General features: G+C 55.5%; 4 protein-coding genes across 4 annotated transcripts; 1 reads left to right on the top strand and 3 right to left on the bottom strand.

Moving 5' to 3' along the window:
- Nucleotides 1-1,343: 1,343 nt before the first annotated feature.
- NCLIV_050010 (putative formyl transferase domain-containing protein) lies at nucleotides 1,344-6,178 on the bottom strand (the record flags this gene model as incomplete). The annotated part of the gene is made up of 5 exons (XM_003884554.1): nucleotides 1,344-1,904; nucleotides 2,240-2,506; nucleotides 3,213-3,510; nucleotides 4,036-4,193; nucleotides 4,751-6,178. 5 exons carry the CDS (start codon nucleotides 6,176-6,178, stop codon nucleotides 1,344-1,346), a joined length of 2,712 nt encoding a protein of 903 aa, XP_003884603.1.
- A 6,591-nt stretch (nucleotides 6,179-12,769) lies between these two features.
- NCLIV_050000 (putative deoxyhypusine synthase,related) lies at nucleotides 12,770-14,059 on the bottom strand (the record flags this gene model as incomplete). The annotated part of the gene is made up of 1 exon (XM_003884553.1): nucleotides 12,770-14,059. One exon carries the CDS (start codon nucleotides 14,057-14,059, stop codon nucleotides 12,770-12,772), a length of 1,290 nt encoding a protein of 429 aa, XP_003884602.1.
- A 1,412-nt stretch (nucleotides 14,060-15,471) lies between these two features.
- On the top strand, nucleotides 15,472-24,331 carry NCLIV_049990 (putative ATPase, AAA family domain-containing protein; the record flags this gene model as incomplete). Its single annotated transcript, XM_003884552.1, has 11 exons — nucleotides 15,472-16,748; nucleotides 17,424-18,156; nucleotides 18,802-18,948; nucleotides 19,618-19,710; nucleotides 20,140-20,260; nucleotides 20,790-20,919; nucleotides 21,337-21,586; nucleotides 22,533-22,594; nucleotides 23,089-23,176; nucleotides 23,399-23,657; nucleotides 23,994-24,331. 11 exons carry the CDS (start codon nucleotides 15,472-15,474, stop codon nucleotides 24,329-24,331), a joined length of 3,498 nt encoding a protein of 1,165 aa, XP_003884601.1.
- A 924-nt stretch (nucleotides 24,332-25,255) lies between these two features.
- Nucleotides 25,256-25,900, bottom strand: NCLIV_049980 (SRS domain-containing protein; the record flags this gene model as incomplete). Its single annotated transcript, XM_003884551.1, has 1 exon — nucleotides 25,256-25,900. The coding sequence occupies one exon, from the start codon at nucleotides 25,898-25,900 to the stop codon at nucleotides 25,256-25,258; it is 645 nt and encodes a 214-aa protein (XP_003884600.1).
- Nucleotides 25,901-27,429: the final 1,529 nt, after the last annotated feature.

The following is a 27,429-nucleotide window of genomic DNA, read 5'->3' as shown; positions in this document are numbered from 1 at the left end:
AGCCGCGGTTCCAAGAAGGAAATCGATTGGCCTTGCGAATACGCATACAAGACTGAACCCCAGACAGTAAATGCATAGAACGCCCTTACATCTTGACAAAGGACGCGTTGTTCTGGCGCGTAAGCTTCTCTGTAAAAATGTATTTGTTCATTCACAGATGTCCAATACCCTTTACGTAAGCTTTGCAACATCCCCGCACAACTGCGCATTCAAACCAGCTGCTCTTCGTCAGTGTGGTTCCTCTGAGATGTGTCGGTAGACAGCGTGATGACGTCTACATCGCGACCTCTCTAGTGGAGCTCCGCTGGCTTACAAGTACTCATTTTCTCCGTAGAGAACTGACGGTTCCTCACGATTGCTCATTTCCGTATTTCCGAATCTCTACTTTTTGGGACGTTGCCACAAATGCGTCTTCTGTTTCAAACACTGAAATTCTCCAGCACTTCTTTTTCTGTAGAGGCGCCGTTGCGTAACGTTAGCGTGTCGTTTTTCTGTCCGAAACCGCTATGTCCGTGCTAGAGATCCCCCTTTACATAGTTGCCTCTCGTCGTAGCTCGACTCTTTGGTTCTCCGTTCAATACAAATCAATGGGCATTCGCCCGCACACCCATAAATATGCATAGACGTGTGTGGTCCATCGTGCTGTGTGGTTATTGACGGCGGAATGTGGACACGCGAGGCGTTTATATAGTGGGCGTCACCGTTTTTAAAAGAGCAAGCAATTTAGAGTTTGTGTTCCCCACCGTTCACGTCGTACAGAGAACATTGTTTTCCCTCTGCCGCCTTCTTGTTCCCCTCACTTTTTTCACCGAATGAGATCAGCCTTCTGCAGCACGAGGTACGATCGAGCTGAATGGCAAACCTGAATGTCGCTCGGGCAAAAACATCGTGCAGCTGTTCCATCTGATCATATGTCAATCCAGAATAAGACTTCCAAACTCTGCACTTCCACTGTCTGCCAACCTTCATGCCCATAGGCGTTTGCCTATCTACTCATGTCTCAAGATCTCCCAGTGCAACTCTATGTCTTTCACTACGTATATATTTGTGCAGAACAGTGATATCGGAATATCTGTATATATTCACAGTATGCAAGGACATCATTAATAATTCGTTTTCGAAAATGTATATACATGCATACATTTATGTGTGGGCAACAAAGTGTATACGAGTACAAAGATGTGTACCGCCGCTTGAGTCTACAGCTGCCCACAGAACAATACCCGTTCCCGTTTGCCAACTACATCTCCAGGGAAGCCGAAAAAAGACAGCCAGTCTCTTTGCTAAAATGTACGCGATCTCAGAGTATATTTCTTAGCTTCACGCCTCTCTCCAGCCCGCAGTCAGTTAACCCAGCGCAGGAAAATGGCCTGACCTCGTCGCTGTCGAAGCGAGCGCACCTGGCCTCTCCTCTCAGATTCCCATTCCTCCCCGGTGAACATACACTCGGAGGCGTCGCTCTTTTCGACGCTCTTTCGACTCCGCTGGGCAAAGCCCATGAGACCATTCCAAAAATCGGGTGCGCTCAGCGGACCCCGGCTCTCTCGCTGGAGTTTTTCAACCAGAAGCACACTTCCGTCGCCGCATACAAAGCGCAGAGCTCCGGAAGCATCGAGACAAACGTTTCGGGATAGTGCGGAGCCTTGAGGCGAGAACTCAGGCGGAGTTTGGCTGCTTGATACGCGTGTGTTGGAACCTTTTTTGCCCCGGAGGTTTGGTTCGGAGGCCACTGAAGTCGAAACATTTTCTTCCGGCGTCTCGCTCAAACAGGCATGGACGACAGAGGAACTTTTCTGTGCCGCCAAGCAAGTAGGTGCTTCCTCTGAAGCGGCGCCTTTCGGCTCATCTGCGCCTGCCTTCTCTTCGGGCAACACAGAACCAAGACGCGTACGGAGGAGTTTGACCTGAAAAGCAGCAGACAAGCAAAACGTCGAGGCGAGCCTATCCAGACGAATGGACTACGCGACTTTTCTGGCGTGTCCCGCCTTTCAACGCACTCAAAACCCGTTTCCACGGTTTCAACCGGAGTGTACAAACAGCAAAAGCAGGCTCCTGGCCATCGCTCAATCTGTCCAGTGGATGCAGGCGAATTAAATGCATTCCTTTCCGGTACTCAACCCGCACCTTGGTGGTAGCGCGCCTCGATGTTTGTGCTTATTCGATGTAGTCGCACCTCGCTACACCAGCTCGCTTCCGATTCTTCCTCGAATATGCTTTTCGCTCTCCCTGACAAACTCACCTTCATTGTCTGCCTTATTGTGTCAGTACCTCTTCGGCTGTTCGCAACACATCCAGCGCCTTCCTTGACTGTCTCGCCTGGCTCCGAGTTCCTTTCTTCTGTTTGGTCTCCTTTGCACGACGAATCAAAAAAACCAGTTTCTAGGTCTGTCCACACACCGCTGCCATGAGAGGCGAGCGCTCGGACGGTGTTGTGGATTTTCGACGCCGACATTTCCGCGAAGGAAATTCGCCGTTCCTCTGCCCTAATTTTTCGCGCTGCTGTCGCCTGAACAATAAGAAATGCCAATAAAACCAGTGAGGGGCGCATGGAATGCTAGTCTCGCCGCACGGTCCACCTCGGGAGCACATCCGCTATTGTTTCCTCCACTCAACCTGCTAACTGTTACAAGACTTCCCTCGAACGCACGGAACAGGGGGGAAAGCAAGCAGGCCAGTCTTTAAACGGGAGCACCACATATCGTCTAAAAAAAGGCCTTTTCCTACAGACGCCCCACAGAGACGTTTTTCCTGCAGCATTTCAAAACAGACATTGGAGAAAACAGGCTTCACGCACGACTCTCTATCTGTCTTGATCTCACGCTCTCTGTATACAGATATGAAAATATATATACAGATGTGTATATATCTGTATATAGGGATGAGTATAGAGATGTAAATAGACGAATACACCCGAGAGGTCGAGAGTCCTGAATAGATGCAGAGAAGCGCGTTTCTAAATCGAAGGCCGCATGGCCTCAGCAGAGTTGGTGTCTGTGCATGTATTTGTCTTTCCGTTCTCCGAAGCAGGTCGGCAGACCGACAGGCAGCTGGCGAGAAATGACTTCACTGCCATGGCAGAAAGCAAGGAAACATGAGAAAGGCCTGGATGCCGAGTGACAGGCCCGGGTGCTCAAGAAAGTAAACGTAGATAGGTGAAACATGCGGCCCCAGACTCTTATCTCTTGATTTCTCTCCTCCTCCATCTGGCCTACTTTGCTCGCATCTTGCTGGACGCCCGGACCTCCGCCTGTGCGTCTTCCTGTCCAGAGAGAGGTATTTAAAAGAGCCTGAGCTCCCCGTTGGAAAAGTTTCTCCTCAACTTCCTCTGCATGCTCGTTTCCGGAAAGTTCCAGGCAACTTTGATGCAGTAGTGCGCCCTCGTCGAAGCGAGCAGAAGGCCGTACCAGCGACACACCGACGCGCCGCTCGCCATTCAAGAGAGCACGGCGTACCGGAGCTGCTCCGCGGTACCGTGGAAGCAAAGAAGGATGAATCAAGACCGTACCATGCCTAGCGGGAAAGACCAGGACATGTCCACAACCAATTCTTGTGGCGTTTCCTTCATAACGCACAAAATGTCACAGATTGACACAACTACATATTTACATATATACATATATATTACAATTGTAGCTGTGGGTAGATGCATAGATGGACCGATCTCGATATGGATACACTGATGGATATACATAGAGGCAGCTGCGGATACCTACGCATTTCTAGATGGGTATAGAGTGAGAACATCAATATGGCTGTCGGCATTTCTCATCAGGAAACGAGGAGGACAAACACATGGACAGAGAGATACAAAGTGTCGGTCTCCATTGAGGCAACGCGGCGTCCGATATATTCTGGTCTTTCTCTACTTTTGTTGAAGACTGTGTAGTTCTCGGGTTTTCGCGCCTCTATCTCTATTCGTGGAGCGACGTAGACGCGCACGTCTCGACTCCGACGATTGTACTGTGCATGCACGAGATCCACACATCATGTGTATCGGCGGGGCGCTTGCGGCGTCGGAGTTAGGGGGAGTCTCACCGCGGCAGGGACCGAAGGGTATCGGGGAGTTTCAAGGCGAAGGCCGCGCACACTGCGAGGTCGAGAGAGAGGCTGTCGAGAGCCGCCAAGAGAGAAGGCGAGGAGAGGTCCGACGCCAGGAAAAGAGGGAGAGGCGGGGAGAGAGTCTCGGCAAAGGCCTGCACCGGCAGCATGCAGAAGAGGAAGAAAAGAAAGGGGAGAAATTCAGGAATGGAGAGACACACAACCCGCGGAGAACGCACGAGAGCCTCGACGCCAATCTACGACTTTAGCAATGGGTTGCTCCTCTACGAGACGACAGTTCGGTGTCAAGGACGAGCAGACGAGGTACACGTGAGACGGGGAGCACGAGACATGAGGGAATAGACTTCTCTCCAGGCGATGCAAAGAGAGCGCGGCGAGGAGACAGAGACGAGACGCTGGGCTCGGGCCTGCGGGGACTGCGGACGAAAGACGAAACGCGCCCGCGGGAGCGAACAGGGTGAGAGGCAAGAGAGGGAGGAACGAGAACGGAAAAGCGGGAAAACTTCCGAGACGAGTTTGACAGTGTTGTGGAAAACCCTCAGCAGGCATGCGAGCTGACTAGGGAAGAAAGCGCCGCGTGAACGGGGAGCGCAACGCAAGCTTTTTCCGCTGGAAGAAACACAGGCGGGCACCCCCGTGAGTAGGGAAGAAAGTAGAGAGAGAGAAGCGAAGCACACCAGAGGAGAGCGGCGGTTTTCACCTGGACCGGACAAGGTACGAATGTTTTTCTGCCTCGGCCGCGTCGAGAAGGCCGTCGACAGAGAACGGCAGAGACGACGAATCCCCCGGGCAGACCCAGAATGTTTTTCTCGCGGTTCGGCTTGGCAACGGACCCCACACGATGCGCAGCAGACCTCGCGCGGGGCTTTGTGCTCGCGGGAGGTCCTCTCTCTTTCGCATCGTCAGAGGGCAGCGAAGGAAGAGACGCGCAAGAAAAATTCAGCGAAGAGGCGAGGAGGACTTCCAACGCAGAAACAGCGACTGCTGGGCTGCCGATGAAAAGAACACGAATGGGTCCGGCGTCGTTGGAGACAGCTGCCCAGGAAGGTGAGAGAGCAGGAGAGAAAGACGGAGAGGGAGGAGAAGAAAGAGAAGAGCCAGGAGACAAGAGAGAGGCAACAGAGCCGGACGGGAGAGGGGGTAAGGTAGAGGGAGGAAAGGTCCGGGAGATGCCAGGGAAGACGGACGAAGACACAGAAGCTGAAGAGACAGCAGCGAATGAGGAGCGTAAGAGAGGAAAGATGGAAGGAGAAGAGGCGTGAGCGAGAGAAGGCTGGGGCGCGGGCAAGGGGCGGCGTTGGGACTCGGGACGCCAGAGACAGAGAGGTGAGGGAAGAGAGGAAGTAAAGACCCGCGACGAGAAATTTGTCACATGAGCAGATACGCGGGGTTTCCAAGAACAGGGTGAACGGCCGGAGACAACAAACGTCGTTAGGCGCAGACGCAACGGCCGACCAGAGATCGGAAACACGCGCGGTAGATGCACGAGAGTTGAGTCCACTGCGGTTTGTTTCGAGGGAAAGCCGAAGAACTGCGAGACGGGGACGGACACATTCGAGTTCAACCGCGCGTTCGAGGGCGTCGATCGCGAGCATACGCCGAACTGGGAGGGCGAAGGAAGAGAAGCGGAGGGACGATTTAGGGTGAGACGTTCCAACGGCTCAGACCTCGAGGCAGAGAGCGAGGCGGGAGCAGCAGAAGAGACAAAAGCGCACGACGTGGAAGGGCGAGACGTGGCGGTTTGTCGGACGGGGCTAGTTAGAGGTGGAGCTTGAGAAGAGAGACAAAGAGACGTCCACGAGAGGAGAAGGCAAGAGACAACGCAGGTCCGTAAACCGCGCCAAGGGCAGTGAGGCGAGCAGCGTTCGCGGCTGCCCAAAGAGCGCCAGGGTGCAACAAAAGGGTGTTTTTTCCAGAGAAAGGAAAGGAGAAAGATCCAGAAACAGAGGCGTTTCCAGAGGCAAAAAAAGCCGCGTGGCAGGCTGAACAGATGGCGCAACCCTAGAGAGAGGGACAGTCGCAGAACGGAAAAAAGAGACGCGGACGCGTGGTTCGTGCGGCCTCTGTGAGCCAAAGAAACTTGAGGGCACTTTCCCAGTGTACACGCAGCGGAAAGCATCTTCTGCGCTCAAACAGGAGCCTCGGAACGGACAGTCAGCCCCGGAGGGGATCCGAACAACGGCGAGTTCGTTGTCTCGCATGTTCAGATCCTCACGAAATCTAAACTGCTGCTGTCCGGTGTCTCAACGGGACACGAGGACGGAGGCCGAGCGCGTCGGGAGAAGAAGAGAGACGAAAAGAGAGAGAAGGAACGAGTGGGAAGCACAGGTTCTGCGCTTTTCGAGGTCGAGAGAGGCAGTGGGCTGGACAGTCTTGTTACGTCGAAGACAGGGAAGGAAACGCGCACGCCTGCGGCGCAGGAAGTGACCGTTTGTTCCAGTCTTTCATGTCGCCTGGCAGACGCGCCAAGGAAGAACAAGAGATTAGAACGCGAACAAGTTCTCTTGCCACCCGAGCGCCGTGTGCGCCGGTGTGTCGCACAGAAAGCCCTCCAGAGTGCGTTCTCTGTAAGTCTGCTTTGCGACAAAGCGGAACGAGAAGCAAGAGAAAGACAATGGCAAATCACGCCCAAAGAGCGGAAGCGTCAATCCTCTGCTTTACCATTCACAACAATGCCACACATTGAAGGGTGTGCAATTCCTCATCGACGCGCGACAAGCCGGCCGCGTGCATGCGTTCTTTTTCTCGCTCGTTCCCGTTCGTGTTCAGCTCTCTCCCTTTTCCAGTTCGCGGTTTTTCTTCAGTGGATTCTTGGCATTGCATGGCAGATTTGTCGGGCGTCCCAGAGGATGTCAATTTTCCCGGACACGGCCTCGCGCCTTCGCTTTTTGTCTCCTGAAAATCAAGACGCACAGACGGCGTGTTCACATTTTGGCTGAATCGAGCGACGCTAGTGGTTGGTTAATTGGAGGTCTTGCTGTCTTGAGGATAAGGAGAGTCCTCAGTTCTATTGACTGTCCGGATTGACAGCGTGTGGGTTTGTACTGCGAGGGTTGCCACTGCGCCGCGACACAAGTGGAAGGCACGTTTCCGTTTTTGATGCGGACTCACGCGTGCAACTCTCGGGATTCAAGTGTGTTTCCGGCGCATGTGCCACGCAGACAGAAGGGGGGTAAGGCACATTCCCAAGGAGGGACGTGTACGGTTCCACACTCACTTCGGAGGTCACGAAACGCCAGGCCACGCAGTCTCGGCACGACACATAGGCGAAAGCTCACAAGAAAGCTTCACAGACGCTTCAAACAGCATGCGGCCACTCTTCTGATTGGAAAAAAACTGTCTCAAGCAGTTCAGTGGGGCGGTGTGCAGCCATCTTAAAGAACTGGGTTCTCCGCATCTCATAACTGGGTCATATTCGGTTTGCTAGGTCGAGATCGTCATACGAACGACACTCGGCCTCATGTCCACGGCCTCGAAAGCCCGCTCTGCCGCCCACTCCCAGACGGCTAGAGGAAGCATCTACGCGCGCCTTCCGCCCTGGAAAACACTCCGTCGCTCCGCCAAAGCATCCGAGCGAATCGAGTAAGTGCCCATGCCGGAAGACAACCGCAGACAAATAGCTCGCCCTACACCCCGCGTGTGCGCCGGTGTGGGGCTTTCCCCAGCAGCGTAGTCCTCGGGCAGCCTCCGCAAGTCTTTTACCACGTGGAAGGCTGATTTCACTCCCTGTAGACGCCGGTCCGCTTTTCACGGTCTGCACGGACTCGGGCATCTGATACCACGTTGTGGTGTCCGATCTCGAGGCAAACAGCCTGCGCCCCCTTTTGGGTGTGAGCGCGAAATCCACTAGAGGGTAAAATAGACTCTCGGTTCATAGCAGGGGTTGGCGATCTCATCCTTGTAACGGATAGGTGAGCGGCTGGAGTTATGCCGCTAACTCGCGGTCTCTGCAGCCTCACTGTAGTTCCAGCAAAATCATCGTAAACACAGTCGCAGCGTCTGGTGTACCGGTCCGTCGCGACGGGTCGGACGGTTTTTTCAGACACTGCGGTTGCACCGTCTTCCTGTAAAACTAGAGGCGATGCAGGACTCGTAGCCATATCGCGAAAAGAAAGATATCTCTGTCTCTTCGCTGCTGAGTGTGTGTGCGAACTGTACCTGCCCCGACGCTTTCTTGTCCGGGAACGAGCGGGTCTCGCGTCGGTCTTTCACACGGGATCAAGGACCATCCCAGTCGCAACGCAGGAACCCCCATTCCGTCAAAGCTAAGCTCGCCCCGTCGGTTCCCGAAGTTATCCAGTCCTTTACGCGAGTTGCCTGTTTGCTTCATCCTCCTCTACGTCGAGCAGGACAGTGCAGCGCCCCTCGACGTTCCCCCGTCCCGGATACTCTGAGCATCCTTCTTTCAGCACACGGGCACGGACTCGGATACTCTGTTCGCCAATCTACTCATCTTCTCTGTGCCTTAGCCAGACTACGTAGCTACGGCCCACAGGAGGCTTCCACTCTCTAAACCGCCAGACACTCCTCTGTCGCACGACCACTTGCCGCGAGCAACGTTGACCGCGAGCGTTCTGTCTCGCAGGCTCTCCCCCCCCAGCGAAATTCGGCACCCCTTCCCAACGCAGCCCGAGAGTCCCTCATTTGCGGCAAACGCCAAAACCACAAGAGTATCTGTTTAAACCACTTTCGGGCCCTCGGTGGACGCAATGTCGCCAACGGGTTCTGTCCGGGCTACGGTGGTCCACCTGGCCGCCGGATAGGAGGGGGACCGTGACGCGGAACCGGGCCCCGATTCGCTCCTGGAGCGCCAGGCAGCGCCGGCGCCGGAACCACGTGAGCGATTAAAGGCACACGGTGGCCGAGATTCCTCTGCAACCGCCTTCTAGTATCCATATCTTCACAAGTGTCTCGAAACTGTCCTGCAAAGCATGAAAAACGGTCCTGCGACCTTTTCCGGTCCGCAAGTTCACGTATCTTGATTTCCACCGAAGCTATTCGCCTACATGTTTCGCGGATCCACCAGCCTAGTACTGCCCAAGTAGACGACGGCGCCCCTCACTCTTGAATTGGTGCTGCTGGAAAATACCGTCCGACAGACGCCTACGTAGCTCCTCGTCTTCGGCCGACGCAGACTGGTAACACTGCTGGAGATTTCTAGCAGTGTCCCCTAGTTTGTGGCACATATCGCAGCGGCGGGTTCGAGCCAGCTGGAGAAACGCCATGCACGACAGAGCTCGGGCACTCACCTGCGGCGGAGGCGGACCCGCGCCGACGCCCTCCTATACGTCAGAATCACGGGGGGGAGATGGTGGACTAAGGAAATTCCGGGAAGTCCCCGGCACGAGTCCCTCCTCTGATGCTCCAATGGGGAGTCGGCCGCGGTCGCCGCGGCCTGTGCGCGAGGCGTCCTCTTCGTTCGCCGTTGATGCCGCCAGGGCTCTCGCGGGCAAACCCGTCAGCATTGGAGGGGTCGCCTGGTGCACGCCGGGCCGATGTTCGTGTTGGGCCAGTTGCCAGAGGTCTCGTCAAGCACGAAGAAGGATCGTGCGTTGACATGGCGTGCCGTCCAGTGCATGGGAGAGTCCGGATTGCACGCCGCTGCGTTCATTCGAGACCAGCAGACGCATACGAAAATATCTGATCCCGGGAGCACCGTCACTGGTGACGTGCCTCTGCAACTGAAACGCGTCCAGTTACTCCCATGACGGCGTCGATTTTGAGTGATGAAACAAGGTAGCTCTGCATTCACTGGACGGAACTAACCCAGCAGGAAAACCTCGGCGGAAGCACTACACAGACGGGGCGTACCACGGGTTTCCTAGGACACACCGACTGCAGTGGCAAACGCTGCTTGTGTCGTCCTGGAGCTCTGGAGTAAGCGAGAAAACGCGGGTCTGGCAAACACACGGAAACAGATCTTACCGCAGTGACGATTCGGGTGACACGCATGCCCACGATCGGGCAGAGAGGCAATTCAGCGTGGTGAGGAAAAGGTTCCAAGTCCGAGCGCGGAGCAGTCGCAGTCTAGGGCGGAATCCGCCGTTCTTCTACGTGCAAGGAAACCCGTGACGCACAGCGTCCGTCGCGCATTCCGCCATCTCGGTCGGCTCGGCGTCGAGGTGGACGAGGTGGGCGCAGACCCCGTTCGCTCGCGTGTGGCCGGCCCGAGCTGGTTTCTGGCGTGCAGCGTTCACAACGCACACTTCCGAATCCTGGGCGGCTATTCAGCAGAAACGGTAAGAAAATGTAGAGCGGAGTCCGTGCAGGACGCCGAAGATTTGCCGACAGCAATGGAGAAAAGAAGGCGGTCACAGACAGACCATCGAGCCAGCGGCGCCGTTTGCCTTGCGTGTCCGAACCCGAGCGCTACACACGGGACAAGCGGAGAGTAAAGGTTGAGAGCGCATATCTGGAGCGAACGTCTCGCCAAAACGTTGTGTCTACCCGTTCGGGAGACCTTGGCAACGCAGTGTGCAGGAAAAGAGTCGTCTTCCAGCGGTTGGACGCGACACATGCTCTTACTCAACTCGAGCGGGATTGACATCCGTCCGAATAAACGAAACCCCCTACGGGTGTCTCGGGCCGGGATCAGCGCTCTGGCGCCCGGTGGGTGTGCTGCTGTGCCCGAATCGGCAGCTGTTTCCTCACGGGAGACATCGCACTCGACAGAGGGGATTCGGAGAGAGACGGGCCAGTGCTGGCCGGGACAGCCGTCTCGAGCTCGTAAACACCCCCTGGGAACCAGACGCACCACGCAGAATTCCTTGAACCGTTGCAACTGACTACGGCAACTGCACCAATCCAACTGCCGCCGGCTGCAAGTACGGGCCGCCAGTTTCCTGCTCAATGCCGAATAACAGGCGAGGAGATGATAGGAAGAAGCCACAGACCTACGTGGATTTGTAAAGTGGCAAAGCTGAGTCCTATCTGTCCACGCATAAAAAGTGCTCTGTTAGAATGCAGCCATTGCTAGGACCGCGCGAATGCGTCACCTCCATATATCTTCTCCAAAGCCCAACCCAGGAACGACCGAACGCCATGTACGGCTCACGTGTATAGAGATCTCAGACGCACGTGGCCAAAGGCTGTGTACGGGACTGTGTGTCGCCTGCCACAGTTCTCGACAGCAAGGCTGGGACGAGGCCGGCGGTCAGATAGGAGCCGCGGGAAGTGTCGCAAGAACGAATCTTTCCGCGGCCTTCCGATGGTGTCATGGAAAGCGGGCAGATCTGCGGACAGCAGACCCGGGCTTTTTGCCTGGCCCAGTGCGGCATCCTGACAGGACTCTCGCTGAGGCCAGAGAGAGGTTGCCTTGGGGCACGCGTCACTCTTGTCTGGTGGCGGCTGTAGCCGCATCGCAACGCCCTCTCTGTTGGCGAATGAGGCGTCGCGTCCGACTTTGAGACACGTAGCCCGTCGCAAACCTTCGAGGCCCGCGACCCCAACAATCCCAGTGTAAATGGAAGCCTGCACGGACCGTGTGTGATAGCCTCCTCTGCCGCGTTTGTGGCGGACACTGGAATGTCGATGCCCACCGCGGTCGCGCCGCTGGACTGGCAGTTTCACGCCCACCTCATTTACAAACCCGAGGCGAGGGCAGAAGAGAGAAAACTGGTTAAGCAGCCCGTGTCTCACCACTCGTCTCGCTCTCCACGTTTTTGACTACGTAACGAGAGAGAAGAAGCTGCATGACTCAAGCAGACTCGCAGAAAAACATCGCCTGGCTCTCGCGCTCTAGCAGCAGCGCTAGAACGCGTCTCCTGGGGAGGTGACGCGCGATCGGATCCGTGGGAGACGACCCTGGTTGGTCGTCTCGCGGGGGCTGATATCGAAAGTGAAAGACAATAGGTTTGTCTGCCTCGGGGTTACACAAAAAAACGGACACACACAAAAGAGACGAGGAACCTGATCAACCTTGTAAAGCACCCAACAAAACAGGAATTCTCCCCTCTATACCGTGGACGGCGATAAACGAATCGAGGCGGGAAAATCTGCCGTGACAGAATTTCGCGCGCGCGCCAATCCGGCCACGCCTCGAAAGAAATCGGGTAGCATCCTCACAGAGAGAAACGGAGACGCGAACGTGTAATTCCCAGAAGGTTTCCCTGTTCCGCTGTCTTGCGTTGACAGTCTGGCGGTCATTTCGTTCCTGCTCCGAGCAGTAGCCGCAACGCAACCCCGCCGAGCCCGGACGCGTCGTTTTCGGCCTCCGCTGTTGCACGTTTCCTCTGTCGACATCTCCAACACAGGCAGCACATGATTTCCGGTTTCCTCGTACACTGCAAATCACGTGCTAGTGGTATCTGCGGAAACGGCAGTTCAGATGATTGCAACGGGGCGGGCAGGTACGCAGCTGGATGCGTGCTGCGCAGATGGGTACCGAGGCGGGCGCCTGTAGACAGGAGGCGATATGCATCCAGGCGATTCAGAGTGTCTGCCTGCATGGTGAGATGGGGAAATGAGGAATGGAAGGACCGGAATGTATGCCGTCAGCTCCTGCCTATGCACCCGCATGTGTGTGCACGATGTGCACATGCCATCTCTAGCCCTTCTTTTGCACATGCGGCGCGCAAGTTTCCTGTCCCGCTTTCTCCCTTTCCTTCGCTCGGGAGATTCCACTTCTTCCCCGAACACACCCTTCTGGCCCCAGAGCCCGCCACGTCTGGCCTTCGACCGGGACTGGTTGAGAAAAATGGTTGAGTGCAGCTTAAAGCTGTTTCTGCTTTTCATGGAACTCTTTAGCAAACGTCGCCGCAACCACCAGGGGAAACAGGACGGTCGCGTCACCATGAACCTTCACGGGTTTCGCCTCACACGTGATTTTTCCCCAGCTAACAGCCTCGTCAGGTCGAGCACCGGAGTCACTCCCGTCGAATTCAGCTCCAGAGTTGATGTACACGGCGAAGTCAGCTCCGTTTCGCATGAGATTTGCATTGCATGTGTGGTGTTTGGGGAGCCCTCCCCCGAGAATGATCATGCCGGATTTTTTGCATTTCGTGGCGATGTCATTGATGTTACGGACGTCCTGAACGATGTCGACGATCAAGCCTTTGTTTCGATAACTGTGGAAGTACAGGTTGTCTCCTAACGACCCATCTGTGAGACCCGGACAAAAGACCGGAATGTCGTTTTTCGCACACCAGTACAGCACACTTCTTTCGTCGTTGATTTCCTCACCGAGCCGTTTGATCATCGAGGACGGCGTCCACACCGCGTCTGCGACGCAGAAGCCGGGAGAGCCCGCGTTCGCCTGGATTTTCGCGTTCTGCTCCTGTATCATTTTGTCAAAAATCGGTTGAATCCAGTCCTCAAAGTGGCAGTAGTTCGAATTGGGGACCAGCAGGTTTCCAATTCTGTTCCACCCCTTTGCTCGCAAATCTTCGCCCTTCAGATAGAAGTCGCCCACAATCGTCGGCGCGAGACACTTGACAAAATCTTCCTCGACACCGCCTGCGGAAGTGACAAGGACGTCAATGAGTTTGTGTTTACACAGAAAAACAAAGACTTCGCGAAGACCAGAGGAAATCATATTCGATGTGAAAGACAGCCAGATGGTGCACTTTGTGTTCTTCCGCTTTTCCATGTCTTCCCACTCCGTCCCAACGTCCGATTCGTCGATCGGATCGTCCGAGAGGCGCCACGCGCGCATGCGCTTCACTTCCCGGATGGCACGTCCAAGCTGCGTGGCTTGAAAGCCGCTCCCTTCAAAGCTGTTCAGCAACGAATCGAGGTCTCGACACTTCTCGAAATCGATCCCCTGCACTACCAACGCGTCGTCCGGAGTCGGAGAGGAAACGACCAGAACGGCGTCGGTCGCCACTGCCGGAGGGCGACTCGAATCTGTGGTGTACGTACAGCCGAACAGCGTGGGTGCGGAGGACGCGGCAGTTCCATTCGACACAGGATTCTCATCAGAAACACAAGAGCCTGTTTTTTCCCGCGAGTCAGCCGAAGCTGAGCCTGGGGACGCAGCCTGCGGCGACGGCATCGGCGCCATGGTGACAACCGTACTTTTGTGCTTCGGAAATCTAGACGGGAAGTTGACTACGAATGCATACGGAGGCGGGCGCAAACGGGAAAAGGAAGACAGTGAGGAAGCACCTTCTGCGTGGCGACGGAAGAACACAAGTGAACATTTTCACTTCTTTCAGTAGCCGTCTTTCCGGGGGACTTGTGTCCAAACGCAAAGCATGCAGCCTGCGGCAAGCGTGCATGCGCCGACGAGCGGACATGCAGCCGGCCCCACATAAAAACGAGAGCGAGAAGAGTGACTAAAAGACAAACGAGGGAGCAGAACTAAAGCGGGACGGGGGAAAGAAAAAAGGATAACGGCAACCTTGGGGACTGAGGCGGCTGCCACAGTCTCAGAGACATTTAGGTGTTTTCCCCTCTTCCCGGTGCGCGTTGCATGTGGCGACGACCTACACGCGACGGAACAGCTTGCTGTGCGTCGATCCTCCCCGTTTCGATTTCTCTCTCTTCTGGCAAGACACCAGAACGCAGCAGATGCACATCCGTCCATCTTCTCTGTTCTCCACAGATAGAGCGGTCCCGAACGTTTTGGAGTTAACTTCGTCCCGCCGACCTCTATATCCAGGTACCCGCTTCTCGTGTTTTTGCCTGGCGCGAACCGAACTCTCGCTGAGCTTCAGTTCCGTCCCTCCTTCTCCTCGTCTCTCTTGTTCGAGTCTCTCCCCTGTCCATTCTTCTGGTCTGCGCTCTTGCGGCATTTGTGTCTCACTGGTCTCCCCGTCTCTCGTTCACTCGCTTCGTTCCCTCCTTTCGCTTCTCGTCGCGCGCTTCCCGGCGTCCGTACACTCCGTCTCCTCTCGTCAGGCCTGTCGCCCACCTCGATGGATTCGCCGCTTTTGCCGCGCACTTCCTCGTCTCCAGGGGAAGCGGAGTTTGCGCGCTGACCGAGCGTGCAGAAACACGAGAATTCCCACGATACTCGAGAGAGAGGCGCCTCTGGCGATTTCTAAATCGATACACAGTCGCAAGCTTAAAGACAGCTACAGGTGTGGATTTCCATAGCCTAGACGCCATCACGGACAGTGCACATCTGGTGTTTTCCGTCGAGCATGATGGTATGAGGGCCGAGCGGTCAATGTCGGAATGTCGATACATCAACTCGAGCGCGTCGCCGTGCAAGATATGCTACTGAAAGTGACGAGTCCGCTTCCAGCGCTTCGGCTTCTTCGTTGTTGTTCTCGTGGACGCCGTGCGCTTCCCTTGCAGCTTCTCCTTTGTTTTCTATCTCCTGTTTCTCTTCTTCTCTCTCGTGATTATCGTCCCTGTCTTTGGACTGTCAACATCTGTTTCGGTCTTTGATTCGTCTCCTTCGGTCTCCTTTTCTGTCTCCGCAAGAGGCGCTTCGCTTCCTTCTCTCCGCCGCCTCCGTTTCTCAGGATGGAGTGCGTCATCGAGGCAACCGTCAGCACATGGGGAAACGCCCCGCCCCTCACGGCGTGTGGTGTCTGTGCGTCAGCTGCGACTCTCGCGCAGCTCGGCGCAGTTCCCAGTTCTTCTCGGTTCCTTCGACTCGACTCTGATCCTTCCTCGGCAAGTGGCGAAAAGAACAAACCCAGTAAAAAAGTCTCTTCTTCCTCTTCTTCCTCTCCGTGTCCCGGTGCCTGTATTGTTCTGCTGTATTGTGCAGAGCAGGATCTGTCTCCTCCGGTGAAGTTGCCGCTGAACAAGTTTTTGTTGACCCCAGATGTACTCTTTTCTCTCGGCCTGCTCTCGCCGTTCTCTGAGTCTCCCCTACCTGCGGACTCCCGTTTCTCTCTCTCTTTCCTCCCGCTCTCCGTCCCGCTCCCTAGCCCCTCCCCAGTCACCCTCTGCCTCACTCGTGCTCCTGGCGACCGCCACGAGACGCGTGTCTGTAAGCCCTCTCCGTCTTCTTCTCTCTCTTCTCCGTCTTCTTCTCTCTCTTCTCCTCTCTCGTCTCTCTCTTCTCTCTCTCCTGTCCCTTCTTCCCTGCCGTTCCCGCCGGCTGCGTGGTGGGAGGAGTTGCTGTGGGCTGCAGCGGCGTCGCAGGTTCCGGAGAAAACGGGGCTGCGCTCGGCGTGCGCACCTCCTTCGTCTCTGAAGGGGAATCGCGCACACGGAGGTCCTCGCGGAAATAGCGCCTCGCAGCATTCTGCCGTCGCAGCTGGGGTCGCGAAAAAGTTAAAGCAACGAAAACCGCCTCCCGTCGCGGCCGCGTCCTCTCCAGAGGCGCACGAGTCCCCCACTGGCAAAGCGTCCTCCGCTCTGGCTGCGTCGCTGGCGGCGACTCCCCAGGCCTCTCAGGGTCTCCTGCGATTTCTTCGCATCGCCCTCAACGGCGTCTCGGTCGTGAACGGTCAATTCCGATCGATGACTCTCCAGGGACACCCGGTCGTTCTCCAGTTCTTCGCTGAGCCTGACTCGGCTTCTGGAGACCCCAGCGACCTCGCCTCGCCGTCGCCCGGTGTCGTGACACGCGACTCGGACCCGGATCAGGCGAGGCAGGAGCGACGCGATCAGGCTGCTTCTGCGTTCGCCAGGTGCTTTCGTCTCTCTGCCTCGACGCAAATACTCTTCACTGTGCAACCCAAGTGGCGTGGAGCAAGTGAAGGGGAAAAAAGGCAGGAAGAAGACGACGCCCACGGCGTGGGAGACGCTGGAGACACGGGGGAGACACGCCGCGGAGGCTTGAGCCGGTAAGCGGCAGCCCGAGGCTTTCGGTTCCCTTCCCTTTCTTTCGTCGGCGACGAATGCCAGTTTCTCGGTGGTCGCTTGTCCCAAAGAGTCTCTCAAGCAGACTCAAACCTCCTCTCGGCTTCTCGATCTTTTCGGCAGCGTTGTCTGCCCGTCTCCTCTGTTGACGTCTCTCCTGTCCCTCCCTTATAGTCAGTACCCCGGCGTGCTTTCACAGGCGTTCGTCGTCGTCGCCGCTTCTCGCGTTAACGGTTAATGTGGACGGCTTTGAATTTCCACTGTGCCTGCGCCTCATTCCCGATTTCAGCCTCTTTTCGCGGCTCGACGTCCTTCCCATTCTGCCCTCCCCCCAAATGCTCTGTTGTCTCCTGAACCGCCTTCACCGTTCCCTCTGCGCCGCTCGCTTGTGTAAATCGTCCCCAGGTTTATTTCGTTTCTCGTCTCTACCTACTGCTGTCGACAGCTCTTTTGTGTGCGTGGCCATTACCTTTTTACCTCTCGAGGGTCGCCTCCCTCTCATGTGTGTCCCGTCTCGTTTCTCTTCGCGTTCGCTCTTTTCCCTTCTGTCCTCGACAGCTGTCTCCAGTGGTAGGTGTGCGATTCTCCACCCGATCGAAACCGGAGTGTCTGTACGTCGTCGCGTTTCCCGTGTGTCTCGCGGCTGTGTGTCCTTGCAGCGTTGCCGGTCTCCACCGCGTTCTTCCAGAGTTGCTGTGGTCTCTCATTCTCCCGCTTCTCCGCCCAGACCTCTTCCAAGCTTACGGCGTGCCGCCGCCGAAAGGCGTTCTGCTGTACGGACCGCCGGGATCGGGGAAGACGCATTTGGCGCGTGCGGTCGCTGAGGAGATTCAAATCGTTGTTCAGGAGGTGAACGTGGGACGCGCTGTCTCTGCCGGCGCGTCCCCTTTGTCTGGCTTTCTCCGAGCGTTGCTACAGCTCCCCGCGAACGCTGCTAGTTCCCAGTCCTCTGCTTCGTCCGTGTGGATGGTTCCCCCCCACCTCGAGTTGGTAAACGCCACAGACCTGATCAGTCCGGTTCTGGGGCAAACGGAGCGGAATATCCACTTACTCTTCGAGCGGTGCAGAAGCGAGCAGCAGAAACGCTTCAGCGAGGCTCGCGCCCAACTAGCGGTGCGCGCCGCGCGCGCGGCGGCGGCGCGTGCAGAGACAGAGAGAGACACAGAGCAGACGCCGGTCGGGGGAAGGGAGAACGAGGCAAGACAGGGCGTCTGTCGAGCCGAGGAGACGGACCAGGACGGGGGCGGCGAGTCCACACAGACCTGCGAAGAAGTGGAGAGTCGCCGCGGCGCGCATGCATCTGACTCTCCCGCGACCCTCGTTGGCGGCGGCACACTCCTCTTCATCGACGAGATTGATGCGGTTTGTCCCAAGCGCGAAGAGGCTACAGAGGTGCGTTTTCTCCACGGTTCTCTCGGTTTTGCTTACTTCTAGTCACCGGTGTCTTGTTGCACTTCGAGAAAGGAGTGCTCTCTTCCACCGCCTCTCAAGGCGCTCCGGGCAGTGCAGCTGCAGCCCTCTTCTTTCGCCTTGATGCCGTACCGGTGGTGTTCCTGGTTGAGGAAAGACTGGCAGTTCCTGTCCTTGTGGATTGCCGTCAAATGTGTGTCGTGGAGATGACGCCCTTGCGTTCCTGCGAACGTTTTGATCTGTTAGGAGACGCGTTTTCGCCTGTCTCCGTCTCCCTCCTTCGGTCCATTTCGACGTGCCTGCGCCGAAACTGTTCATCTCCCCGTGCTTGTCTCCGTCTGCTCGCGTCACCATTTGCTCGTCGCAGTATCCCCTCTCGCAGCAAGAACGCTCTCTGTCCTCTTTTTCTTCCCTCCCTGTCTTGCCTGTGTGTGCCCACACCGTCTGCGTTCCGTAGTGGTTTGATAGGACTTACGTCATCAACATGTCAATGGAAGACCACTAACAGTGAAACGTGATCAACATAACCGCATAAAACATTACCCTCCCTGTCGCCCCCAGTCGATTTATCGTTCGCGTGCGCTGCCTCTGTCTCCGTGTCTCTGTGTCTCCGAATCTTTTTCGCAGGTCGGTCGCCGCGCAGTCTGTGCGCTTCTCTCCTGTCTCGACGGCCTGGCCACAGACGGATCACTTTTTGTCCTCGCTGCAACGAATCATCCGCACCTTCTGGACGACGCGATTCGGCGAGCAGGACGGCTGGAACGCGACATCGAGGTAGAACGCACGGCAGACCTACCCTTTTCTCAGCAGCCAGGAAGGGAAAAAGCTTTGGGTCGGAGTTCGGCGGGTGTGATACTCCCCAGCAACCGAAGTTTTCGTCTCTCGTGTGCCTCCGTGTGCGTGCTTTCCCGTATCGAGCGCCGGCGAGGGACCGCGAGACCACTCGATGCAGTCTGAGTATTGTTGACAGAGAGTCTTGAGTGGTGCATCGTGGGAAGAAACGGCGCGTTCCGATGTGGTTTAGCTGTCGTCTTTGAAGCTGTCCCTGAAAGCTGTTTTGCCTGGCGTCCCTGCGGAATGCCACTGGAGAAACAACCACCAGGGGAGCAGGGAAGAGCAGTGTGCGTGTGCGTAAATGAGGAGCCGAAATTGTCAATGCGTGTGTTGCGGCGACGCCTGCTCGTCTACGAGTTTCTTTCCGTGGAAGATCCAAGGGCGAAATTCGGCGCCGGCTGGGAACGACGGCCCTCCAGTGTCCACGTGGAGCCTCACGCGTTTTTTCCGGCTGTCCCGCCGTTCGCTGTCAAGTCGAACGACGCAATTCATTCCGAGGCGATCACGCGTCAGGCAGCTCGGTGTCCTCGCAGGCGAGAGACTGAGCGGAGGTCATTCGCGTGTTACCGTTCGCATGCGGCGTGGGTTGGCCTTGTGGTGTACGTACAGGTGGGCGTCCCGACGGCCGAGGAGCGGCGCGAGATTCTCGCCAAGCTCCTCCAGAATGTTCCGCACAATTTGCGCGACGAGGACGTTGACGAGGTGAGAACAGCATGCGACGGCGAGCTGGGTTTTCTCGCGTTTCGCAACGACAAAACTGGTTCGCATTGCTCCGGTCAGGCGATAGGTCGCCAACCAGGAAGCTTCCGGGATCGGCGAAGTCGGCATATCCAGCACGGGAGCTCCGAAGCGGCGGTCAGCTGTTTTCGCGCGCTTTGCGTTCGCGCCGCTTCCTGTGAACCTTCAGATGTCACTTAAGTGCAGGAGAGGAAAGGATATCTGTGTCTTCTGTCCTGAACGAGTCGGGGAACCAAAGTGTGTTTCCTTCTCATTGACGCACGCGGTGTTGAAGAAAGGTCCCTGTACACCCGGGCCGCGGGGCGGGGTTCTTCGGATCGGGAGCAGATACTCCGCACCCAACCGTTTCCGTCTCAACCCGTGCAGTCCTGTTTTGGTTCGCTGGTTGCGCAGCTCTCGGGACTGTGTCAGGCGTTTGTCCCCGCCGATCTGCGCCTTCTCGTCACGACGGCGGCCACGCAGGCGCTGAAAGCTTTGCTTCCTGCGGAGCTGCCTCACGCCGGTGTCAGTCACGGTGGGTACTGGTTTGAAGATTGCCCAACGCCGTTCTGGGCAGAGATGCCTGTGTCGTAGCGGTGCACGGTATCTTTGTGGCTCAAGAGATTTTCTCTGACAACCTGGACGTTTCGCCTGCATTCGGTGAACAGGCTGTCTCCAGTTCGGAGTGTCTCTCTCCCAGCCTCGATTCGTGTGTCTTGTCCTTCCCTTGATTCGGTCGTCTTCTGTCTTTTCTCCCCGCTGCATTCCTTCCGGGCTCAGAGGCTTCGTATGTGTTTGTGCCGTGTCAGGCGTCCGTGGTGTCTGAGTTACCTGCGTATCGAGTCCAGCGCTAAGCCTTGGGCACTGAAACTAACCCACAGTTCATCCCTTTAGTCCCTACCTCTGTCAACGAGTGTTAGGTTTGACCGTCTGTACCAACCGATCTAAAATCGTGACGTCCTTGTCGCGTTAACGAGGACGCGACTCGTTGTGTCTGTGTGTGTGTGTGTTGAATGTCGCACGCCTTGGGGCGCTCTTCTTCTTTGGCGCTTGCGCTTTGTCAGACAGGGGGGAGGAACCGCAGAACGAAAGAAAGGAACAGGCATCCTCAGGCCTCGGAGCTCTTGCGACGCTTCCTGACGAGAAGCAACCGGTCACTCTGAAGCATTTTCGCCGGGCGCTGCGGCACGTGAAGTAAGCAGACGCACGCCGCGTGTGTGGAGAGCGCATTTGTCTTCTGACTTGGTTGTGTTTTCTGTTCTGTTTCCCCGATAGACTACTCTTCTGCGCGTTTCGAGCCTTCCAGATGCGCGTGCGCGGACCTGTCCTTGTGTTGCTACGCCTGTGCACTTAGAATGTAGTGCTGCATTCGTGATATGTTTGTCAACTGTATAGACACTACAGTCCGTCCCTTTACAGCCTGATCACCATTCACTGGAACGATCAGAGGTGACTCTACACAAGTTCCTCTATCCGTCGATCTTTAAATATATATATATATGTAGTGGGCATGTATGTAGATATGCATGTCTATATAGGAATTTGCGCATGAGCAGCCTGTATTTATCGGGAGTCTCTGGGAGTTGAGTCTCTGCCGCGTGTTTGCGCCAGGCCGTCGGCTCTCAAGTCGGTTGCCATCGAAGTCCCTCACGTGAAGTGGGACGAGATCGGCGGGTATGCATCGGTGAAGAAAAGTCTTCAAGAGTGCGTGGAATGGCCTATCAAGTTCGCCCACCTCTTCAGACAGTTGAAGGTGGCTCCGCCCCGAGGGGTGCTGCTGTATGGACCGCCTGGCTGCTCCAAGACCATGATGGCTAAGGCAGTTGCGACCGAGTCAAAGATGAATTTCATTTCTGTGAAGGTGAGAAATGCGAAGCGGCACCGGTCAAGGGTCTCTGGATTCAACACGATTTTCACGGGCGTCAGCCTCATGCCAAATACCGCTTTTCCAGATCGCGGCAAAACCGTCCGACACACACCTGGCACTCCGCGGCGTCTGTACAGCCCGTTGCATGCCCGATACGGTCTGTGCGGTTCTGCATGCATGCATCAAGCCATATTCATTCCTATATATATCTACACTCGTGTACGTTCTCACGTGCGTTTCTCCATGTTTGCTCAAGTGTGAGTCTGTCCCTACTTTCCCCGGAACCAGCAAAGGTACATTGCTTGGAACGCCTGATTTGTGCGTGCACGTTGCTTTGGCTCTCGAGCGATCAGGCCAGTCGAACTGTCGAAAGAGGGGGTCATACGTGGGCAGTCTTTTGCGATATAATACAGAGGGTCGGCTCGAAGGAGAGCGGCCGTGACGGCGTTAAGTGTAACGAGACGGAGGACGGAAAATGTTTCGCATGCATCTCGTGCTGCCTCCGTGAGGGCAACGACGGGGCGAGCGAACAGGTTGTGGCGTTTGGCGCGTTCTGTGTGGTGGTGGATCGTGGACGGTGTGACCCGTTCACGAAGCAAAGAAAAGACCCCTGCCGAAACAGTCCGTAGAAGCGAAGAAGCTGTCATGGCAGTGGTGAAGAATTGTGTGTGTCTTGCCGCCTGGCGACGCGGAGAAGCGACAAGTGCACCGATTGGCCTTTCAACGCAGGAGTCTGTGTCGAGATGTGCTTGCGTTCGCCGTGTTGCCAATGTGGTCAAGTGCACGCAGGTCTTCTGTTGACGTGCAACGAAGCCATGGTGTCCCATCGCATGTGTTTCCTAGGACACGATTGCACTCTACACTGTCTCGCCGCGCTGCTTTACGTGGGCGGACACCTGCGATCGACTCCGTGGGTGGTGTTGTGGATCTTCTGTCTCAGGGTCCGGAGTTGTTCTCCAAGTGGGTAGGAGAATCCGAGCGCGCCGTCCGAGAAGTATTCAGGTAAAAACTACAACTTCTGGAGATTCTCTCGACCGTGACCCCTTCCAAGACAGGGCTTTCCGGTGATCTCTGTAAACGAATGTAGGTATTGATGTATTTACGGGTCTATTCGCGTCCACGTTGTTGCGTGTAGTACTAGGCTGTTTTCATGCACGTTGTCCTAGTGAGGTGCAAGTGAGACTGAGTCGCTCTTAACAGAGTGTCTACGGAGGCGGCGGCTGGGGGGAAGTTCGTGTGCCTCGGTGGCGCGCGAGTGTGAGTGGAATTGCTTCCGCAGTGACTGCACTTCCGCAGTGACTGCACTTCCGCAGTGACTGCGCTAGCCTCCAAAACGAAAGAGGATGTAAACGTTGCTTTCTCGCTAGTATGGTGGCATTCTGAGTGGCAGCTCAGAAAATTCGCGGTTTTGGTTTTGCCCACCCTCGATGCGAAGTCTGCCTCCTGCAGCGGAGTGCGAGTTCCCTCTTCATTGTATTCGCATGTCCTGTGCTTAGGAAAGCCCGTCAAAATGCGCCGTGCGTGATCTTCTTCGACGAGGTTGACGCCATGGGTGGTGATCGCGAAACAGGCGACGCAGGAGGGGTAGGAAAGTGTAGTGGGATTCCCGAACTCTGTTTAGTCAGCTAGAAAGAAAAGCTACGATCAGAACAGACATAGGAACTGTTCAAGGGTATGCCGGTGTTTTGGCGCTATACAATCGTCTGTGTGTGGACACAGTTGGGTAATAAAGTGTAATGGTTGTGTACTTTCGGTAGCACGTTGAGCGCTCTCGTGTCGCTCATTCGTCTTTTGTGTCTCTTTTAGGTTGATAGCCGCGTGCTGAGTCAGTTGCTCAATGAAATGGACGGCATTGGTCCCGTTCGGGAAGTTGTCGTCATTGCCGCCACGAATCGCCCGGACCTCTTAGACGCCGCACTCCTTCGGCCTGGCCGCCTCGATCGTCTGGTGTATGTCCCCCTGCCCGACCGGGAAGCGCGTCGCGAAATTGCATTGAAAATGCTAAAGAACATGCCTGTCAAATTTTCTGGACAAGTTCGTGGAGACCAGAACGGACAGGGAACAAGTGAGAGTCTCCAACCAATTGTTGGGCACTCGGAAAGTTCCAAAACAGTTGCTGTGCCATCTTCCAAAAAGTGCGACCCGCGTGAAAGCGTCCGCATCCGCACCAACGGGAAACTGACGCATTCAGACAGCGGCGGGGATACCTCTTCGTGTCCTTCTTTGGCTTCCGCTAGAGACTTTAAGAGAGAGGATGTGGAGGTGCGAGACCAGGACGCCGCAGAAGGTGAAAGAAGGGAACGAGAGGGATACAGGGAAAGAGGTTTAACTAGACAGGCCGGAAGCCTTTCAGAAACAGCCGACGCGACTCCGAATTCCTCTGAATGCAATCGTTTGGAAGCTTGTGCCGACAGCCTAGCTCGCGCGACTCACGGATACAGCGGGGCAGAAATCGTCATGATTTGTCGCGAAGCGAGCATGGCGGCTGTGCGAGAGGCTGTAGCGCGTTTTTCAAGCAAGCACCTTCAGCATCAAAGGCCCTCCCACTTCTCGGAGAAAGCACAGCAGATACCCGTCGGCACAGCTGAGGAACGTACGCAATTTGTGCAGGAGAGTCCAGAGGATGGCAATGTTTTCGTGGAGGAACGTCACCTGAAGGTTGCTCTTTCTCTAGTGCAGCCAAGGACGCCAAAGAGCCTACTGGCCTTTTATGAAGCGTACCATGAAGACTCCCCTTGAAAGGGTTCGGGGGGTTGTTCAGGCGCGGAATTAAAAAAGACGCGATTTGCTGTTCACTCTCACAGTTATCGTTTTCCACGGTATGGAACCGCCGAGTTGTATCGCAGCACGTCTTAAATAGCGAACGCCGCAATGAAAATGCTACAAGGTAACAATATGCAGGAAAAACTGTGACATGCCTTGTGCGTGAAGTGCTGTTATGTCGACGCTCTGGGCGACGAACCGCTTGTCGACAATCCGAGCAGCACATCAGCCTCATCGCTGGTAAAGCTCTGCCGGTGGAAGTCTGGGGCTCGCCCTGCTCTCCTCTTCGCTTTGCAAACTACTACAGCGAGCAGTGTCGTTGCGCGAGCTAAGGTGTTGAGCGGACCGGTTTCTGTTCTTCCCTTGTGGATTCTCCGAGACTCAGAAGCGCGCAGAACCAAGCGAAGACAAGGCAGTGCAGATTCGTCGTGTCGCCTTCCGTCCCTCCAGTCAAAGAATCAAATGTAATTGCGGGGCAATTCACATGTGCTGGCCTGGAGTACCACGTTAGCCATCTGTGCACAAGGGGCTGCTCAAGCCAAACGGGTTAAAGCGTAAGAAGAAAGCATCCCAGTCTCGCGACGGCGAAGAACTATGACTAATCGGCTACCACCGCATCGAAGTGCCGACTAGGGTGGGCAGAGCCAGTTGACTCTTGCCTGCTAGAGGCAATTCGGCCATCTACTAGACAGTCCCAAACTTGATTCAGTGTCCTGGTGTCGGAGTCCCACAGGTGATTCTCGGGGTGAGAATCCAGCCTACGCAGAAGGCCGAAGAATGAACTACCCCGTGGACGCAACCACCTCACTGCAACCCACGCGATATCTTCGGTGATCCGTATCGCCTGGAAAAGTTCCCAGTTTTGAAGTTCAGCTTGAACACTCTCCCCGTGTTGCTGGGTCACTGCAAGAAAAGGCCATGAGCTAACGCAGTGGCAAACACCGCAGTTACTGTCGTGGGATTGGAAATGACCGTGCCTGATGATGCTACAGGAGCCTCCGTTGTGGATGTGGAGATGTCGGTGTCTGATGTGGCATGAGGAGCCGTAGTCGAGACTGTCGGAGCAGCCGCGACCGTGATCACAATTTTGCACTCTTTTTTGTTGCTTTGCGTCAAGTCTTCGCTCCGGTGCTGGACGACTGGAGTGCTTTTTCCCTCGCATTTGTAACAAAGTGTTTTGGTTGCTTCCGGAGCAGTATTTATCGTAAGCGTGTAGACGTCATTCGTGCCTTGTAGACCGGCGGGGCGTTGACTTGGGCCGTTCAATGTGGCTCCGGGGACGACAGTATTTAGCTCTGCTTGGTCTGTGCATTTCGCATCAAGGTACACCTGGGTAGTTGATGTCGGATTCAAGGTCATGCTCTCGCCACACTTGAAATAGAGAGGATTCTCAGGTCCTGCTGAGCCGTTTTTTTGTCCGTTGTCACACGTGATTAGAGTACTCTCACTTCCCTCAGCTAGGGATGCTGCGGCATGGAGAACTGCCATCGCAGCGGCAGTTGCGATTAAGGCTGCAAGGCTCCATCTGCGCAGAGCGACCGCCATCCTTCCTGTTCTGTCAGAATAACTGAAATGGACAGATTACTATAGTAAAAAACATCTGCAGTACATCAGATTAGAGAGCGCTGCAGAGATATGCTCGAGGATCTGCACTCAGGAACAGACGACGGCGCTTGGGGCGACTCGGCGTAGCACTGTGAACGCGAGTCCAAGCCGCACTGGAGCCAAGCCCGCCCGCTATCGAAAAGTCGGTGAGCTGCCAGAACCCGTTACCAGAAAAAGGATGTGCTGGGCTATTTTTAAAAACTCCAAACTGAACCGGGTTTCCTGTTGCCAATTTCTTGTACTAGTATCCTTTTTCTAGAACACTATCTGCGTAGGATACTCGTGGATGGGATGGGCATTCTCGAAGTCGCCACGGCATCGGGGGGCTCCACTTTTTTGAGGACTGGTCACCAGATAGACACGACCCGTCTCTCATTGTCTCGCAACTCACTGATCACTCCAGAAGCTGAGATGTTTACCGTATAATAGTTTTTTTATTCTACTACCACGGGAAGTCTCCTCTCTTAGGTGAGCGTGTGTGTGAGTGTGTGAGTGTGGGTTGTCGTTTAGGAGGCAAGTTGATCGCATTGGCGTTATATTTTTGCGCTGAATTGAAGGAAATCTCCCTATTTGTAGTCACGGTACCTGCGCGTAAGGAAGGTGGACGACATGATCTGTGCAAGAGACTGGGGGTAGGTGTTGTAGGTGCTCGGAGAGGATCAATTTCTTCTTACGTAAACTTTTGGGCGTTTCTCCAGGAGCTCCTTTCGGTTGTCATACGGATAGCATGTTTACTCGAATTTGGACATAAATCTTCTCCGAATAAGGTGCCCAGTGCTTCAAGCGTGGGTCACGAGGGCATTCATGCCCGGGGAAGCTGTGATTGGCTGTATCCGTAAATGTTGTTCGAAAACATGTGGGTATCGTGGCCACACTGGAACTGCCGATGTGACAGACGCCCAGACCGCCAGCTGCTCTACACAACCGTTTTTGATGCTCGTAGTTTGAACTCAGCGCTCACAGCCTAATAAATCGAATCATCTGACCACTCAACAGTCGATCCTTCGTGTGTGCCGCGGAACACCTTGAGGGCAGGCCGCCGAACATCGACGGTTCAAGATGATGATATGTTGGGAAAGGTGACACCGATTGTGAGCGAATTCCTTGCGGCCACATATAAATATAACCCATATAGTTTCAGAATCGCACGAGCTTCTCTAGCATGCATCCGCTCATGGCCTTGCTAGAGCTATGATGGAACAGAACAGGTGGCAATCCCCCCCACAACACGGTACGTGAAGATATCCTGCATCGGCCCAATACATGAAGGACCTGCTACAGTAGTAAGGAGGGTATCTTCTAAGGAGCCTCCAGCTGGAGTGAAGTCGTGGTACGGTCACTGAGTGTGGGGAAACGGACCTGCATTAGGGCAGCAACCACTTTGCAAAACTGTGGTGGCGATAGAAGAGTACTGGGCGAGTTCTCGAGAGGACAGCCACACCTCCAGTCCATGCTGGAAGTGCATATCT

Source organism: Neospora caninum, chromosome X, assembly GCF_000208865.1.
Source record: "Neospora caninum Liverpool complete genome, chromosome X".
Taxonomy (NCBI): Eukaryota; Apicomplexa; class Conoidasida; order Eucoccidiorida; family Sarcocystidae; genus Neospora; species Neospora caninum.
Note: the sequence above shows the minus strand (reverse complement) of the source record. Positions and strands in the feature narration are given on the sequence as shown.